Here is a 15,415-nt window from a genome sequence, read left to right as displayed (position 1 = left end):
CATTCAGTCATGGGCTTCATTTTAAGAGCAGATATCTTGTTAAGAAAGGAAAGCACTGTAGAAGTGTTTGCAGGTGTTGAGACTTCTGGGAAGCACTTTTCAGATTGCCACTACTCCGGTAGCCTTGATGTGCAAAATAGCCCCAAATGTTCTCTTTTAAACCAGCTACTAGTGTTGAGGTTGGAGTCCTTTTGATTTAGTCATTCTGTAAAACTTTTGTAAAAAAAGTTACTTCTGTAAAATGAATTACACTAGTCTGATGAAGAAAAAGTATGAATACCAAGGTCCTGATCTTGCGAATGTTTGTATTTCCATGTAACTTCATGAGCACAACTAGCACCATTTTAAAGCCAGACGCCAAACGTCCCTGTGCTTCTGCGATGCTAAGCGAGCCAAGGCACTGACCGTGAACAGTACCGCTGTCCGAAGGTTCTGCTCCAGCCCTGGCACTGCACCGCACCGTGGGTCGGGTGGCAGCCCACTGTGCAAAATGGTGATGGAACCGTGCGCTGCATGGGCACAGCGCTAGACAGGATTCTAAGTTACAACAAATGTTTTACTCCACCACGGTGTCTTCTAAACTAGTTCTAACCCAGCCCACAGTGCCTGATGGCACGGCCTGACTCGTATACAAAATTGTCCCCAGATACATATGCCTTTATCTGTTAGAGTTTTGTATAGCGATGTATTCCTCTCAAAATCCCAAAGTCAGTTTGCAGCGATTTTAGCTCCTATTTTAGTCACTGGCCAACAAAGACACTGTCCTTACAGTAACTTAAGTATAATTTTATTACACAGTTTATTCAGTGGATATTAAATTGCACAAAGACCTTTTAAATGCTAGCTCAGACCATTCACTGTGTCCAAAACTGATTATTTAAGTAACGTCCCTAATGTGATTAAAGGTGAAAATCATCATATCATAGTAATGAAAATACTATTGCAATGACAGTGCAGTCCCATGCGAACTACCATGTGCCAAAACATCCCGATGTTTCACCAAAGGGCGTGGCGAACAAAGGTCTTTCAATGCATCTGATCATTAAGACCAACAGAGAGATTCTTGCAGAGCCTGAAAGCTTTTGGATAAGGTCCAACATGCCAGAAGGTTTCCTATAAAGTTGCTTTATTCTCATGAGACAGAAAGCAAAAAGCAAAGATCCATCTCCCAGCACACACTTTATTCCTCAAAGATTTCAGAAAACACAGGGCTTTGGACTGAGTTCAAGATCTATTCTGGGATCTCAATAAAGATCCACGCAAGAAACCAGGCAGAGTGTGTAGAGGCCTTCTACTGCAAATGCGTTCAGGAAACTGCTTGGGCATCTGTCAAAACTGCTTAAGGGAATTGAATTTTTAAATTAACCTGAAGCAGAGCATGTAATGTTGTTAGTCCTGTGTAAACAGAGATTATTTTCTTATTAGAGTATTAATTCTCAGAAGTGGAGAGAAAGATAAAAAAATAAACCTACCTGCAATAACAGTTTAGTCCTGCAGTGCTTACGCACAAAAGCAGTTCTTGTCTGAATGAGTAATCCCACCAATTTTAGCTAGGATTTACACATCATACCCTGAATTAGATATGTCTAAATCAACTCAAGTGTGTATCCATAGAGCTAGAGGGAGATTTGATTGTTTTTCTTTTTGTTTTTAATAAGATGCTATGGCTTTTCAACCCGAGGTACAATTCCTAATATTATAGATGACATCTAGCTCCACTGAAGTCAACGGCAACTTTCAAGTTTACCGCAGTGTTATTTGAACTTCCCCTTTTGTACTTTAAAAATTACTTTTCTGTATAAGACAAAAGGACTTCAGAGGTCAATTTTCTGAACCGGGGGTTATTTTATTCTCTTTCTGTAACTATTCACTCAGTCATGGAAGTAGTTTATGAGATAAGAGATTCAAACTCTACCTTATTCAGGGATTACAGCAAATGTCTGTGCTACAAAGATAAGACTATTTCAGTCTCGTTTTAAAATGGAAATGATGTATGATTTGGGGGAAGAGTCAGCATCTTCACTCTCTTCCTTTGAGCTAGGAGTGTTATTTAACTGTTTATAACATACCCTAAACAAAGTCCCGCTGGTCTGAACACACTTTGGCATCTGTCTTTAGTGACAATCTTGCAAATTTCACCTTCACAGTACTGCAAACTTTAAACTTCAATAAATTTGCACCTTTAAAGTGTTTAGGCAAGCTTAAAACTAATATTTTCCTAAAGGCTTTTCACATTTACTTTCTTACTTTCTGTTTTGTGAGCCTGTCTGGCTCAGATCACATTGCTATAAAGGTTAGCAATTTACCATTTCTCAGTTTAAACAGAAATTTCCGTTATAGGCAAAAAAGGTGTGTAAAGAACATGCATAGTTTATATTTTTAGCATACTTACAACTCTGAATTAATTACATGCTTTTTCATAACTGCTGTGGTGCTACATTGTAGTTACAGTCATGTTAAGGGTTTGTAGAAATTCCTAAAAGCCCCGCGGGCACAAACGCCAGAAATGCTCGTGGACTTTTAAACCTGGTGGTACGGAAAAGTGATAACTAACACTGTAAAAACAACTGTAAGAAAAATAGAAAACAAATTTACTGGATGGTGGATACTGTTGATTGAGGAACCCTAGCTAACAGAACAAGAGAAAAGGAGATTGTGTGCTATACTTCCCAGTATCTTAAATCTGATTTGACACCTTTCAAGAAACTCAGGAAAATGACTCTCATTATTTCTCAAAGGCTTGTAGAATGAAGGGGCTCAAAACTGTCAACCTCTTTTGCCTTTTAAAACTTTACCTGCAATGGTATATGCGTTGGACTTGAGTAAAAATGTAAAACGCAGACACATTTCAGTGGAAACCATATAAACAATCTGTCTCTATACACGCAGACATAGTTTGTCTGATGAAACTTTACCTCAGGGTTTATATATTACAAACCTTCTACTTACACAGTTTTTTTCTACTTACAAGAATGTCATTCATAAAGACATTTCATGATACAGACTTTTCATGATCAGGTACTATCTTTCCATTAGGAACTATTCCTCCTTTACTGAAAATTAATTGAACTGCTTTCAGACGAAAACTGTTAGTTTTCTTGCCCACATTTCTACAAAATACATAAGTTACACTAACATTAACTGATTTTATTTTTCTCTACACCTTTTTGAGACAATGCTGTTGTGTTTTGCCTATGTGCAGATAGGAACCTGACACACAGGAAAAAAAAAATGACAAAAGTGCTAATTTACTGTCCAACGTGAGGTACCTAAGACAATTTTTTTTGAGGGCACAGCATTTTGTAGTACTTCATGTTTTCCAAATACAGCTTCCATTGATTTTAGCTGTAGTTGTGATTAGTCAGCATTTCATCAGTGAGTCGAGTAAGGCTCCAGAAAAATAAGCATGAAACACATGACCAAGTATGAAAAGTTAGTCTACATAATTTGCACAACCTGCATTAAAGACTGTGTAGCTCAAGTAGGACTAGACTCTGGTTAACATAGAGACATTCAGTTGTCTTAATCAAGAGATTTTATTTCTTTTCATCTACTGTCCTGACACATTCACAATATGTATTTAAAAATATACACACATATATATGTGCCTCTGTGTGTGTGTGTTCATGTGCCAAGTGAAATAGGGTCATATACACAACAGTTGTCTTGGCTTCACAGGCCCTATTCAAAAATTCAGTATTCTCAGAAAAAAACGTGATCACATCATTAAATCTTTTCCATGAGGAACAGTGGGACCAAAGTAAAGTTGAATTTTTAGTTTTGAATGCACAGATCCATAATCTAGAAGTCTTTCTCTTCACATAATTCTCTCCTACTTTTTTTAAAAGTAACTTTTGCTTTTATTGAAGAAGTGTCGAGGTTTGACACTGCAACTGGCCCCTTCTGAAGAGCCGAAACCTTCCCTAGCCTTATGCAGGATGCTACCACTTCCCAGTGGCAGATCACTAGTAGGTAGTCACCACTTACCTAGTCAGTGCTAGAAGTAATGAAACTCTCCCTGAAGGCTTCAGCCACGTTTCTGCCATACTTATACTGAGATTCAAGAATGCCGAGATCAGGTTCACTCAGGGAAAGGTCCTGATCCAACCCCAAAGATTTGGGTCAGATGTCCCTCAGAAGCTCTCCAGACCAGTTTCCCCCCTCCATTTCCTCGGGATATGTTGCTCAGTGCCGCAGCCCTGCCACTATAATGTGGGGGCCTATCTCCTCAGCCTAGGGTCCTGTTGCCTTAACATGTGCACCACCATTTCAATGTGGAGCACCATCACCTCAGCCTGGGGCACCTTCCCCACCATGTGGGCTGCCAGCACCTCAACCAGGAGTGCCATCATCCCAACCTGGGGCACCATCATTTCAACATGGAGCACCATCACCTCAGTCTGGGGTGCTGTTACCCCAACATGGAAAACCATAACTTGGGCATGTGGCCTCACTGCCTCAATCTGGGACACTATTATCTCAGCCTGGGATGTCATCAACTCCAAATGGAGTGCCAGCACCTCAGCCTGGGGCACCATCACCTCAGCATGTGGCCCCATCAGCTCAACATGGAGCCCCATTGCCTCAACCCGGGGCACCATCACTTCTTGGGGCACTATCACTTCAGCCTGCAGCCCCATCACCTCAGCATATGACCCCACCACCTCAACCTAGAGCCCCATCACCTCAATCTAGGGACCATCACCTCAGGCACTATCACCTCAGCATGGGGCGCCACCGCCTCAACGGGAGTCCCAACTTTCTCCCCACTCCTCCCCACAGCTCCCTCCTGCGCAGCCGAGAGAGGCGGGAAGGAAGCGGCGAGTCCGCGTCTGAGGGGGGCGGGAAGGGAGCCGGGGGCCGGGACGTGGAAGGTCTATTCCCGCCCCCCTCAGGCGCCGCCTTTCCCCGCCCGACGACGTGAGGGGGCCGGCCCGGGCTGCGTCGGAGCCTGGCAGCTAGACGGGGGCCGCAGCGCTGCGCGGTTTTCCTTTCCCCTCCTCTCTTTTTCTCTCTCCTCCCGTGCCTGTGAGTATCCGCCCCGGCTGCCTGCGCGGTTACCACAACAAAGCCGGGATGGGGGGAGATGATGGCTGCTGCTCCCTGGGGTCTGCCAGCCCGGCCGGGCGGCAGTGGGGCCTCCGGTGCTCCCTCTCGGGGCTCCCCGGTGCCTCCTCCCCACGGAAGGTGCCCGGAGAGCGGGCGTGTGGCGGTTGGGAGCGGCGGGAGGGGTGACAGGCATTTTCCTCCCCGCCTGTGGTAATTTTTGCCAGATCAAGCAAGGTGGGAGGCGTATTTTTGTGGGGTTTTGGGTATATATATCTGTATATAAGTAATTATATAATTAATTTTTTTATTATTTTTTAATTTGCTCTCTTTCTACTTGGGTCCCTGCCTGAGCAGCACATATGTAGGTGTCCCCCGAGCATGTTGTGCGTGCAATATTTGGAGGGTTTCGGCTGGCGTTGAGCCGCCAGAGTTTAGTCATGCCGCTGTGAGACGTATTTTACGCCCCTCTGACCTTTTTGCTCCTTGGGGGGATTGGAAAAGAGGTGGGAGATTTTCTTCCGAGACACAGGCCCTCGTTGGCGTCGTAGTTGTCGGCTTTGGGAGCGAGTTACTGCGTCGTGTGTGCCATCCTTAAAGTTGCCGGACTAGGAGGGATGCATTGAAGTAATGCTCGAATAGAGTTTAGTGATATGTTTTGTTTGGGTGCAATTAGTGGGAATTAAGTCAACTGAAATGATCGTTATAAACAGCTTGCCTTGAGCGTGTTAAGTCATAGCAGTAGTCCCATCTCGGCAGTTTCCTCAGTGCGACAGCGATGTAACTCCCCCTGTCTTGCACAGGGCTGTTTTTGCACTAACGGTTCCCCAGGTGAGGCTGTGGTTTGGGAAGATAACTGACCACCGAATCTCTTGGCCCCTGTGGATTTGTGTGGAAATCACAAAAGGGGTAACTCTAAATCCTGGGCCTTTCTTGGCTCTCATTTGCGCAGCTCCTGCAGCAGAGCTGAGTACTGAATTCGTTCCAGAGCATCTCAGTGAGATGATACAATAAATAGCAACGTATGTCGTGCTCACGAAGCTCTGGTTTTTTCTGGAGTTTTCAGAGTATTTAGGGAAATTGGCATTCTAAAATATAGTTTAGCTTGGTTTCTGGCACAACGGAATTTAAGGTCATGTAACTTCGCTCCCTTGCTGAAGTTTTTCCCTTTCACTTCTGTTAAACACAGTTCTTCAGAAACTGGTTTTATTATAGTATGCAAATGTTTGTTTACACTTGTTCTTACTAGAAAACATATAAAACCCATCTAGTGTTTGCATTTGGACACTTATATATTTAAAAATTGTGTGGTTGAAATTTCCATGCAAGAGTCATAGAAATGGCAGGAAAAATATGTGCGATGGAAGGAATAAAACAGAAATAGCAGTGCTAAATTTCTTTTGTATCCCTGCTTTTGTCTGTTATGAGGTGCTCAATATAGAGCATCAAGTGCATTGTGCATATCTTTGCTTCTATGAAAAAATAGTTAATCTCTTTTTCTTGGATAGAAAGCAATTGCTGGAGTTGTCAATGGAGAGAGAACAAAGTTCCACAGCAAGTTAAATTCTTCAGAGGAGCTATCTGAAGACTAAAATGAAGTCATCATTACTAGAAAAATAGTCATCAGCCATTAACTTAAGAATGAGTTTGTAAAATAATTGGCCTTTAAAAATATAGTTTCCATAAATTTAGACTTGGCTTTTGGAATGTTTGAAGCTCCTCCACCACTTTTTCCCGTTTGTTTTTAGGTTTGTTGGTTGGTTGGTTTTGTTTGCGGTTTTGTTTGGGTGGTGTTTTTGGAGTTGGTTGAGTTTTTTTTTTTGTAATGCAGACATCATTCCTTTGTATTTTCTAGGTCTATATAATTCTTGTAATGGTATGGAGAGGAGACTAGAGAAAAGGAGAGTAAAGTAATTTGGGGACGTTGTCTTCCTTTTCATGGGACTTAAAGCTTTTATGATCTGCTGGGATTTTTGTTTTGGTTTTGTGCTTGCCCATGTTGAAAAGGGTGTACAGAGGGTCCCAGTTTCCTGCGTAAGACTTATATGGGCTCAGAGAGCCGTCAGGACTGTTGAGCCTGTTGAGCCTTTGAAAGTGCAATTGGGCAATACCTTTAGAGACTTGACCCAGCAGCACATACAGGCGCTTCTCTAAGGAGTATTTCAGAATTTGCGGGATAGGTGGCATATGGCTTTCTGCGGCATAGGGGATAGGAGCTTCTCCAAGCTTTTTAATGTCTGCCCAGCCAGGAGTTGGGTGATATAATAGTACACCTGGAGCTTAGGGGTAAGAGCCTCAAAAGTGAGCCGGCTCCTGGATGAGCCTAGGTATTTCCTTAAATTCATAGGAGATGGGCAGACTTATTATAGTGGATGTACCTTAGTGCTTCCACCAGAGCTGCTTTTTAAAGTGTTTTCATTCTTTGCTTCCTGGCCTTATGCGCAACCAAGACAGTTGATAGTAATAGTCTAAAATACAGTCTACATTCCTTGGCTAAGGTTTTTCCCCTCCAACACTCTCAACTGATGTTTAAGTCACAATTCAGTGATGGATATTTGTCATTCTTGGAGTGTTTCATTGCAATAACGTAATAAACACTTGAATTCCAGGAAGCTCATATTATGCTGAATTTAAGAGAGCCTTATGTTTCAGCATTTTATCTCTTTTTCCATACTGATATTTCTTCTCTGAAGAAATGGACAAGTCATAAAAATATAATGCAGGAGAGGATTGTGAGAGGCCTTTACCTCATTTGCCCCCTACACACACTCTGAGGAAATATAAATATACTTGGACTATTGCTAAGAGATATTTAAGTTGTTTTTGTATACTGATTTAGTGACTGAAGTTTTGTACTTACCCCTGCTCATCTGTACCAGACAGTGCTTGTTTCTCTTACGTAGAAGTAAATTCACTGAAAATTAAAAGAATTGCATCTTATTTTCAGTGGTGTGGAGAATGTGACCACTATCTCTGTAAAATTCTATATTTTACAAACTGTGTTAACAGGGGTCAAGTCACATCTATTTGATCTGTGTGAAAGCACATATATGCAAAGTGTTGAGGGAATTGCTGATGACATGCCTATTTGTGCAGTCAGGTCACTAAGCGTACTAAATCTGTAACGTTAGAAGCATGAACAAACTTCTAGTTCAGCAAGCATTTCTGTTGTTGGAGGCAGTTCATGTGTTGTGCTGCTTGGTAAGGATGGCCTGGTGTTCTGGAGAATACTGCGATTTATCTGCTGCTGAACTCTGTCAGTAGTTTGTGAAACGGTATATAGTTGTTTCTCTTGTGGTCCTGTCATCTATTTCAGGACTGACATAGAGGCAAATCCAGAATATGCCAAGGTTAAGTGGCATGTACATGGTATAGATGGTCAGCTTTTGGATGAAAGTTTCAATGTTCTTGAACTCTATTACAGTTTTATTTTTGACGTCTCTCTTCCCAACAGTAGCAGATGGGCATCTGTAGATTCTCAGCATTTCTGGGCCATACCTCTACTGCATGTGATGAATGAGGCAGGAGCGCAGACTGGATACAACTGGTCTGTTACGAGGTGAGAGTAGGGGAAAGTTACTGTACAAATATCAGTGAAAGAATTGTTGTGTCTTTATGCCTCCATGTAGTTTCTAATGGGGAATGATCAATGGTGGTTTGAGAGCTTGACTAGGTACTCAAGAGACCTTTGCTGAGGTCTGGGCTGCCCTTGGGCTGTGCTTCTTGAGATCAACATGGAAATGTTGCCTGTGTGAAGTGGGGGAAGTGGTGTATCCATTGTCATTTGGAAGATGGCAATACCTGACTCTTAACAGTTTGCAGCAGCTGCTTGGATTAATCTCAGCAGATCTTTATGTCAGGCAGAAATACTCTTCACAGATCTGGACTAGTAAAGCAAGAGAAAGAAAACTCAACTTCCTTTTACCTTGCTCTTTGCCCTCAATACCTGGCAGTAGAGCCTGTCCTTTTCTGGGCTTTTCGAACCTGTATACAAATAATTTTGCTGCCAGGAACTGTTGAACGTCTGTCTGTTATTGAAAGTCTGTGGTTATGGGTCACTTTTGGGAAGGGTCAATGCCTGTGACCAGTTTCCCCCTTGCATCTTGCTGCCTTTTGGTCCCTGGGGTAGCCAGAGGTGGGAGTCTTCTAGGTAGTGAGAAACAGTGTATGGCCGTAGGCCCATGAGACCTTGATGTGGGTGGCATCACTTATGCTTGTAGAGATACAGGGCCTTATGAAGGAAATCCTTCTGAACTTTTTTCAAACAACATATGATTTGTTGTCTTTTTTTTTTTTTTTTTATTGTGAGCTGCTTCTGTTTCCTCTGGGTTTGGAGGATTTGCAAGTCATTTTCTCAGCATTCTCAGCAGTGAGTAGCTGTGGCCTGTTTAGACAGGCCTGATGGGCATTATCACTCCCATCATTTAACCTCAATAGGCTTTGACCCAACCTTTCTGCTCACAAAGTCACAAGGTGACCTTTGCTGAGGAACAAACATTTAATGTGTCTGTATGAGTGAAGTGCTGGAGCTACAGATCCACCCCTCTCAGCATAATGTATTACAGCTTTTCATAGTTGAGGAATGGCCTGGTTTTGGCTCAGGAGGAACTGCTTCCCACCAACTCCCACACCCCCTTTTTTTCTTCTCCCTTCCTTGTACATTAACTTGAAAGCCTTTGCCCTGTAGTCATCTAGGGTTCTTTGGTGGTCATGTGCTTTTATTTGCTCTAACAGATGATGGCAATTGGCTCTGTTCCAGGACTTTCTAGTCCCCATTTGCTGAACTGAATCCCTGCTTGAAATAGCCAGAAGACTCGGGGCTTTCTGTTGGAATCCTTTTAAAAGCACTGCAGCATCTCCAGTGGGCCGATCTCTGGAGACGGAAACCTGTCTTAGGTTTGGGAGTTACTAAACTATATCTTACAGCATACAGGGAAAAATATTTTCCTTTGTGTCCAGTGGAGAGAACCAGGGCAAAAATCAAAACAAACAAACAAAACCCAAACAAACAACAACAGCAACACAAAAAGATAAAAAAGGGCAGCAATGGCTGGGTATATTGACCCATAGATTTCACGTAGCAGGTCTTCCCTCGTTGTTCTCCTCTGATTAGGAGAGAGAAGACAACAGTGAAAGGCATTAGAGAGCCAGCTGAGAATCAGCTGGACAAGTGCTTTCAGGTGCACTAGAAGCAATGGTAGTTCTGGTCTGAGCTTGAATTATGTCCTGTCAGACCTGGCCTGTGAGGGGCAAATGGTGGTTCCATGGCCTGTTCAGATTACTCTGTTCAGGCACAAGTCTGCTACTGCCTCATGAGCCAGCCGCAAGAAGTTTGTCATGAATCAGCAGTAAATACTTATATATAGGTTGTAATCTGGGATTCACCCCCATGTAGTTATGTCTAGGTGGTTGATCAGCAGCAGCATGGTTACCTGTAACTGGACAGAGCCAGATTTTTCTTGGAGGTGCAACATGAAAGGATAGAAGCTAATAGTTGCAAGATGTGACATGGGAAATACTGATAAAAGAAAAAAAATCACAGTGAGGGTTGTTAAGCACTGGAGCAGATGCCCACAGAGAACAGAAAGTGTTCATCCTTGGAGTTTTTGAAAACGGTTGGACAAGAGCAAAACCAGATCCAACTTTGAAGCTGGCCCTGCTTTGACCAGTGGACTGGACTGGATAATGTTCTGAGGATCCCTTCCAACCTCAGTTTTCCTCTAATTCTAATTCTAGCTCCTGTCTGCTTTGTGGTGGTTTGCAGAGTAACTTCCCTGTGCCTCAACCAGCCTTTCCATCTCAGGGTGTAGGAACCTGTCCAGTGCAGGGTATATAACTGTGGGGAAGAGCAGGCCTTGGATAGATTGGTAGTGTTGGAGTTTATTCTGAGCTGGGGTTGAGGCCCAGTGTTTTGTAGATTGGGGAAATTGGTGCCCAAGTTTAGGGAGCATATGGTATGCTGAACAGCTGTAGCAGGTATTGTGCCCTGAGCTTGGAACATTAGAGTATCTACTAAGCAGGCTGGTGTTTCATTCATTGGGGGTTTCCTTCAAGAGAAATAGTTTCCTCCTTTTGCTTGCTGTGTTGTTTCTTAGTGACAAAATGAAAGCTTTTATTGAAGAGGTAGGTAGGGCTGGGTATGTGTGGTTTGTCACATGGCTGGAAGCAGCTATCTTTACCACTGTTGATTGTATCTGAGGACAAACTAAGTTTTGGCTTAGTCTGTTTTACAGGTTTTAAGAGTTATGTTTCCCTCTTAGAAACTAAACAAACCCTCAGAAGTTGGACTTTTCCGATTTTCTTAATTTTTATTGCTGCCTTCTAGACATTTTCAAATTTGTCTTTTTTTTTTAAAGCCTGAGCCAAAAATGAGGAAGGGAGGGAGAAAGAGGGGGTGGGATTTGAACTAGCGTGTTTTTACATGGTAACTTGTTTAATGATTGATATTTTTGAAAATGTTAGTCAGGTGATATGTTTAGCATTTTTACCCTCTCCCAAGTTCACCATACAAAGAGGTGATTTGGCAGTCAACAGGTTTAAGGGGGCAGGATCCCTGACAGAGGGGAAATACAGAGTAAACAGAGTCAGAGGATTTTGGAGTGTCCTAAAGAACATCTGCAATTGATAGTATAGATCTTTTAAATAAAACACTAACCTTCCAACCCCTTAGCTCTCAAACACTTGTTTCTGCTCTCTGAGATCAGGAGGGTGGGTCCCTGCTCAGAAGAGGAAGAAGTTTCCAGCTGAAAAGAGAGGTGCCATCTGTGGGAGCACCAATTGTACAGGCTGGGAGAAGGTTGCCTGCTTGGTTCCTTCTTTCAGTATCAATTATACTTACAAAGCAATATTAATAACCCTAAACCAGAAGGTGCCTTATTGGAGCTGAATACGACATTATTATTGCTTTTGATGCTTTACATATACGTTTATTAATACATCCTAAGAGGGTGTCTGTTCCTTTTTGTTGCAGGAAACATACTGTTGACTCATCTTGAGTGTACTATAGCTGTGCTGTGTTATGGCCTTTTTGGTGACGCACAGTACGCACACAGTAACGTCAGAAATCTCTGATTCAGCCCACAGCATACCTAAGGGCCTTGTTTTCCACTTCTGTTAAATACCAGACTCTTAAGACATCCTGAAAGCACTTAGGGTCTTCAGAGGATGGACAACATAGCAGTTCAGTGTGTGGTGTTCTGTATGCTAGGAATTTTTATGTTACTAGATAGGGGGAAAACAAAAAATAACCAACAAAACCCAAAACGGCTTTCTCCTCTCTGTGAACTATCCTCTTCCTTGATTGTGAAAGTAGAATGCTTAAAAGCAAACAAAGTTGATCACTGCATACACTTTAATATTGAGGGTTTTTTCCCTTGTGATTTATTTCAGTACTCTCTGATGCATGTATTTCAGATAGTCTGCACCTTAAAAATTGAAAGATAGATTGATTTGATATCTCCAAGGTTTAACAAAGGTTAAAACACCTTGAATCTTTCACTAGGTATTTAATGTACTTCATAAGTGTTAGTTTCTAACATTCAAAAATGTTACAAAAGGCAGCATGTGTTCAAATACAAAACCACATCTAAATCTGTATCCTCACTATATCACTTTGTATGTACTATCCTACCTTTGTGTAAGATACTTTGTATTGCAGCTATGCCTAAGGACCTGCTATTAGGCATTACCTACAAAAATAGTTTGGGTGGTGCTGTAGCTGGCAAGGGAAAAACACTCAGCCGGTTTCATGTGAATAAGGTCTTGATCTTTGTTTAACATGGAGGAGGATGTCAAAATGCTGCTTGTCCTCTGGGCAGTGCAGCAGAAGGCAGTGGTTGTCCTGTACAGGAGGTGAGTGGTCTTTGCTCCTGCAGCGGCTGGCTCGTGAGAACACAGATGAGGTCTTGGCAGGTAGTCAGATGCTCAGTGCATCGACCTCTTGATGAGCAAGTGGGCGTCCCCACTGCCCTGACAGCCAGACTGCATGTTGTCCTTTGCTGCTTGGCCACTGCTTTCTGATCTTAAATGGGACAAGCTTGCTGTTCACAGGCAAAGGAATCGATAAGTCATTTAAACTAGGAGGAACTGCAATGAAGAAGAGACACATATAAATGGATGTCCTAGGCTGGGGTAATGGGTGGGTGTTACAGCTACAAGAAAGAAGGGGAGAGGGGTAGAGAAGTACATGGGGAGAGGGAATATGACAGTAAGAAAAGATGACAATTAATGGCCAACCTGTTCATTTGAGTTGATCATATTTGTGTTAGAGGGTTTCAGGGCAGAAAGCCACTGAAGGCATATATTTTTCTGTAAATAAATACAGTGGACATTAGAATTAGCAGTTCATGATAAGTAATTGATTCTAATGACAGTTTTCTTGTGATTTCAGAATATCACTTGATTCTGTATTTTAACAATCTATAATGTAGCAGAACTCTACTTCTCACAGGAATAAAATTACATTCTGCCCTGTGTATATAAAGGGGGGGGAGGTGTGCATGTTCATGCACTGCCAATTTATTAATTTAGGCATGGTTTATCAGCAAAATTGCTTCTTCTGTATTACTTCTTGGCAAATTCCAGCTCCCTTAAAGACATTCTAGATGCATGAGGGAAACAGGAACCAAAAATACCATCTCTTCATCTATTTCCTCTTGTTTTTAATGGAGACTACAAAATTAATTAATGTTTAGTTTGTGAATGATTAAGAGTGTCAGTGAGGGAAATTGACCAACGTAGCATGTCTGTTTTCCATTAAGAGGAAGGCTGAAGTCATTAGGGGGTTGTGCCAGAAAAGTGGAAGGAGCATTAGGCAATGAAATGACTGGTGTTACAACTCCTGCTCCGTAGGCAGTGTCAGCCTGCTAAACTGCATTTCTCCTGGTAACAGTGGTTGCTGTCCATGAATCAGTTATCGCTCAGTCTTCATGGAAAACAGCCCACTGGCAGGTAAGCTATTCCTAAGTCATGCAGAGTGGGAAGATGTGTGCTCCTTGGCTGGTGCTAAGGATGGAAAGGAGTGTACAGGCTCCTTGCTATCTTTTACCACCTTTTGCCACCTCTGCTCTGCCCGTTTGCTGCTGTCTTGAGTTAAATCCCATCCTCACTTAAGAGATTGTGTTCAGGAAAGAGACATCTAAGTCGTGGTGTGACCGCATATTATATTATAGCCAATGAGATACTGTTAGCTTAGTCTCCCTTGCAGGAGTAGCATTACATAAACTGAAAATACATGGACATGTGTTTTGCAGTCCACAAAATGTTATATTTCAAGCTGTGCTTGTTGGTCTGCATCCACCTGCAAACCTGCTTTTTGCCTTATGTCGTATGCTCTTATACTTACAACAGTGCTAACAGTGTATCAAATCAATGTGTTCGAGACAAGTGAAATACACCGCATGCCTACTTTTACCAATCAGTCATAATTTATCTGAAGCTACAAACAGGTGAGGTACTAGTGCCTTAAGTAATAACACCTTGCATCATGGAGAAGAAAGGCTTTTGTTTTAATTTTAACACTCTATTTCCTATATTAATTTTTGTCCTAGAATGAATTTTGCCTAAGTTGTACTTGCTAAATAAATAATTAATGATATATAGTCTACAGGTAATGCCAAAAAAGTCTGCTTGGTTCCTTTCTGGTTTAGGTTACATGAGATAGAAAATGAAATATAAATAATGTGTTACTCTCTTTTGAATTTTTTTTTTCTATCATGTGTGTTTTGATGTATTAAAATACATTATCCTTTTAGGAAGCTGCTGTAGGAAAACTTCCAGGAATTCACATGACAGTTGGGCACTGCAGACTATGCAAGCTGCCTGAAGCCACGGATCACAAGAAATGACATCAATATGAAAAATTTCCAAACTCCATGTAGCGTTTCAATGAAGAGTTCCCAGATGTTTTACTCCTTTGTTCTGTTCCTTTTGGAGGAGCTAGGTGCTTTAATGAGTTTCTCTTCATGGCACCAAAGCTGATCTCTGCTTCTATTGTTTAATAGCATTTTCAGCTTTATACAACATCCAGCCTTCTTAAGTATCTTTCTTTGTAAATCTGGCTTTGTAAATCTTAAAACCACGTCAGATTCCACACGTTCTGCTTTTAAGGTTGATGTTGTGCTTTTGGTGTTCAGGGTGAATATTTCAAGTTTCCCTAAAGCTGAGTATTATTTGAGAAGTGGAAAGATAAGAGTGACACAGACCTTTAAGAATTCCATATTCTGAAGTAATTTTATCTAGAAGTTGTCTTGGGAATAGTCTTGCAGTTTAAAAGCAAGCTTAGGAATTCCTTTTCACCTTTGTTTGCCATGACAACAAACTATATGTGGTTTAAGGGAGACAATCCATCTTGTAAAATATTCTGGTTCTC

The 15,415-nt window shown here is 41.9% G+C and overlaps 1 protein-coding gene across 3 annotated transcripts in view; it reads left to right on the top strand.

The window, feature by feature from the left end:
- Positions 1–4,918: 4,918 nt before the first annotated feature.
- CFAP97 (cilia and flagella associated protein 97) overlaps positions 4,919–15,415 on the top strand; it is a 35,988-nt gene continuing 25,491 nt past the window's right edge. The window contains exons 1-2 of one of the 3 annotated variants that reach the window (XM_075091247.1): positions 4,932–5,028; positions 8,501–8,605. In XM_075091247.1, coding sequence (XP_074947348.1) covers positions 8,563–8,605 — 43 coding nt within the window. In that variant the 5' untranslated portion in view covers positions 4,932–5,028; positions 8,501–8,562. Of the gene's footprint in view, positions 5,284–8,500; positions 8,606–15,415 lie in introns of all 3 variants that reach the window. The other 2 variants (XM_075091249.1, XM_075091248.1) reach the window with 2 other exon arrangements.

Source organism: Phalacrocorax aristotelis, chromosome 4 (assembly GCF_949628215.1).
Source record: "Phalacrocorax aristotelis chromosome 4, bGulAri2.1, whole genome shotgun sequence".
NCBI classification, from domain to species: domain Eukaryota; kingdom Metazoa; phylum Chordata; class Aves; order Suliformes; family Phalacrocoracidae; genus Phalacrocorax; species Phalacrocorax aristotelis.
Note: the sequence above shows the minus strand (reverse complement) of the source record. Positions and strands in the feature narration are given on the sequence as shown.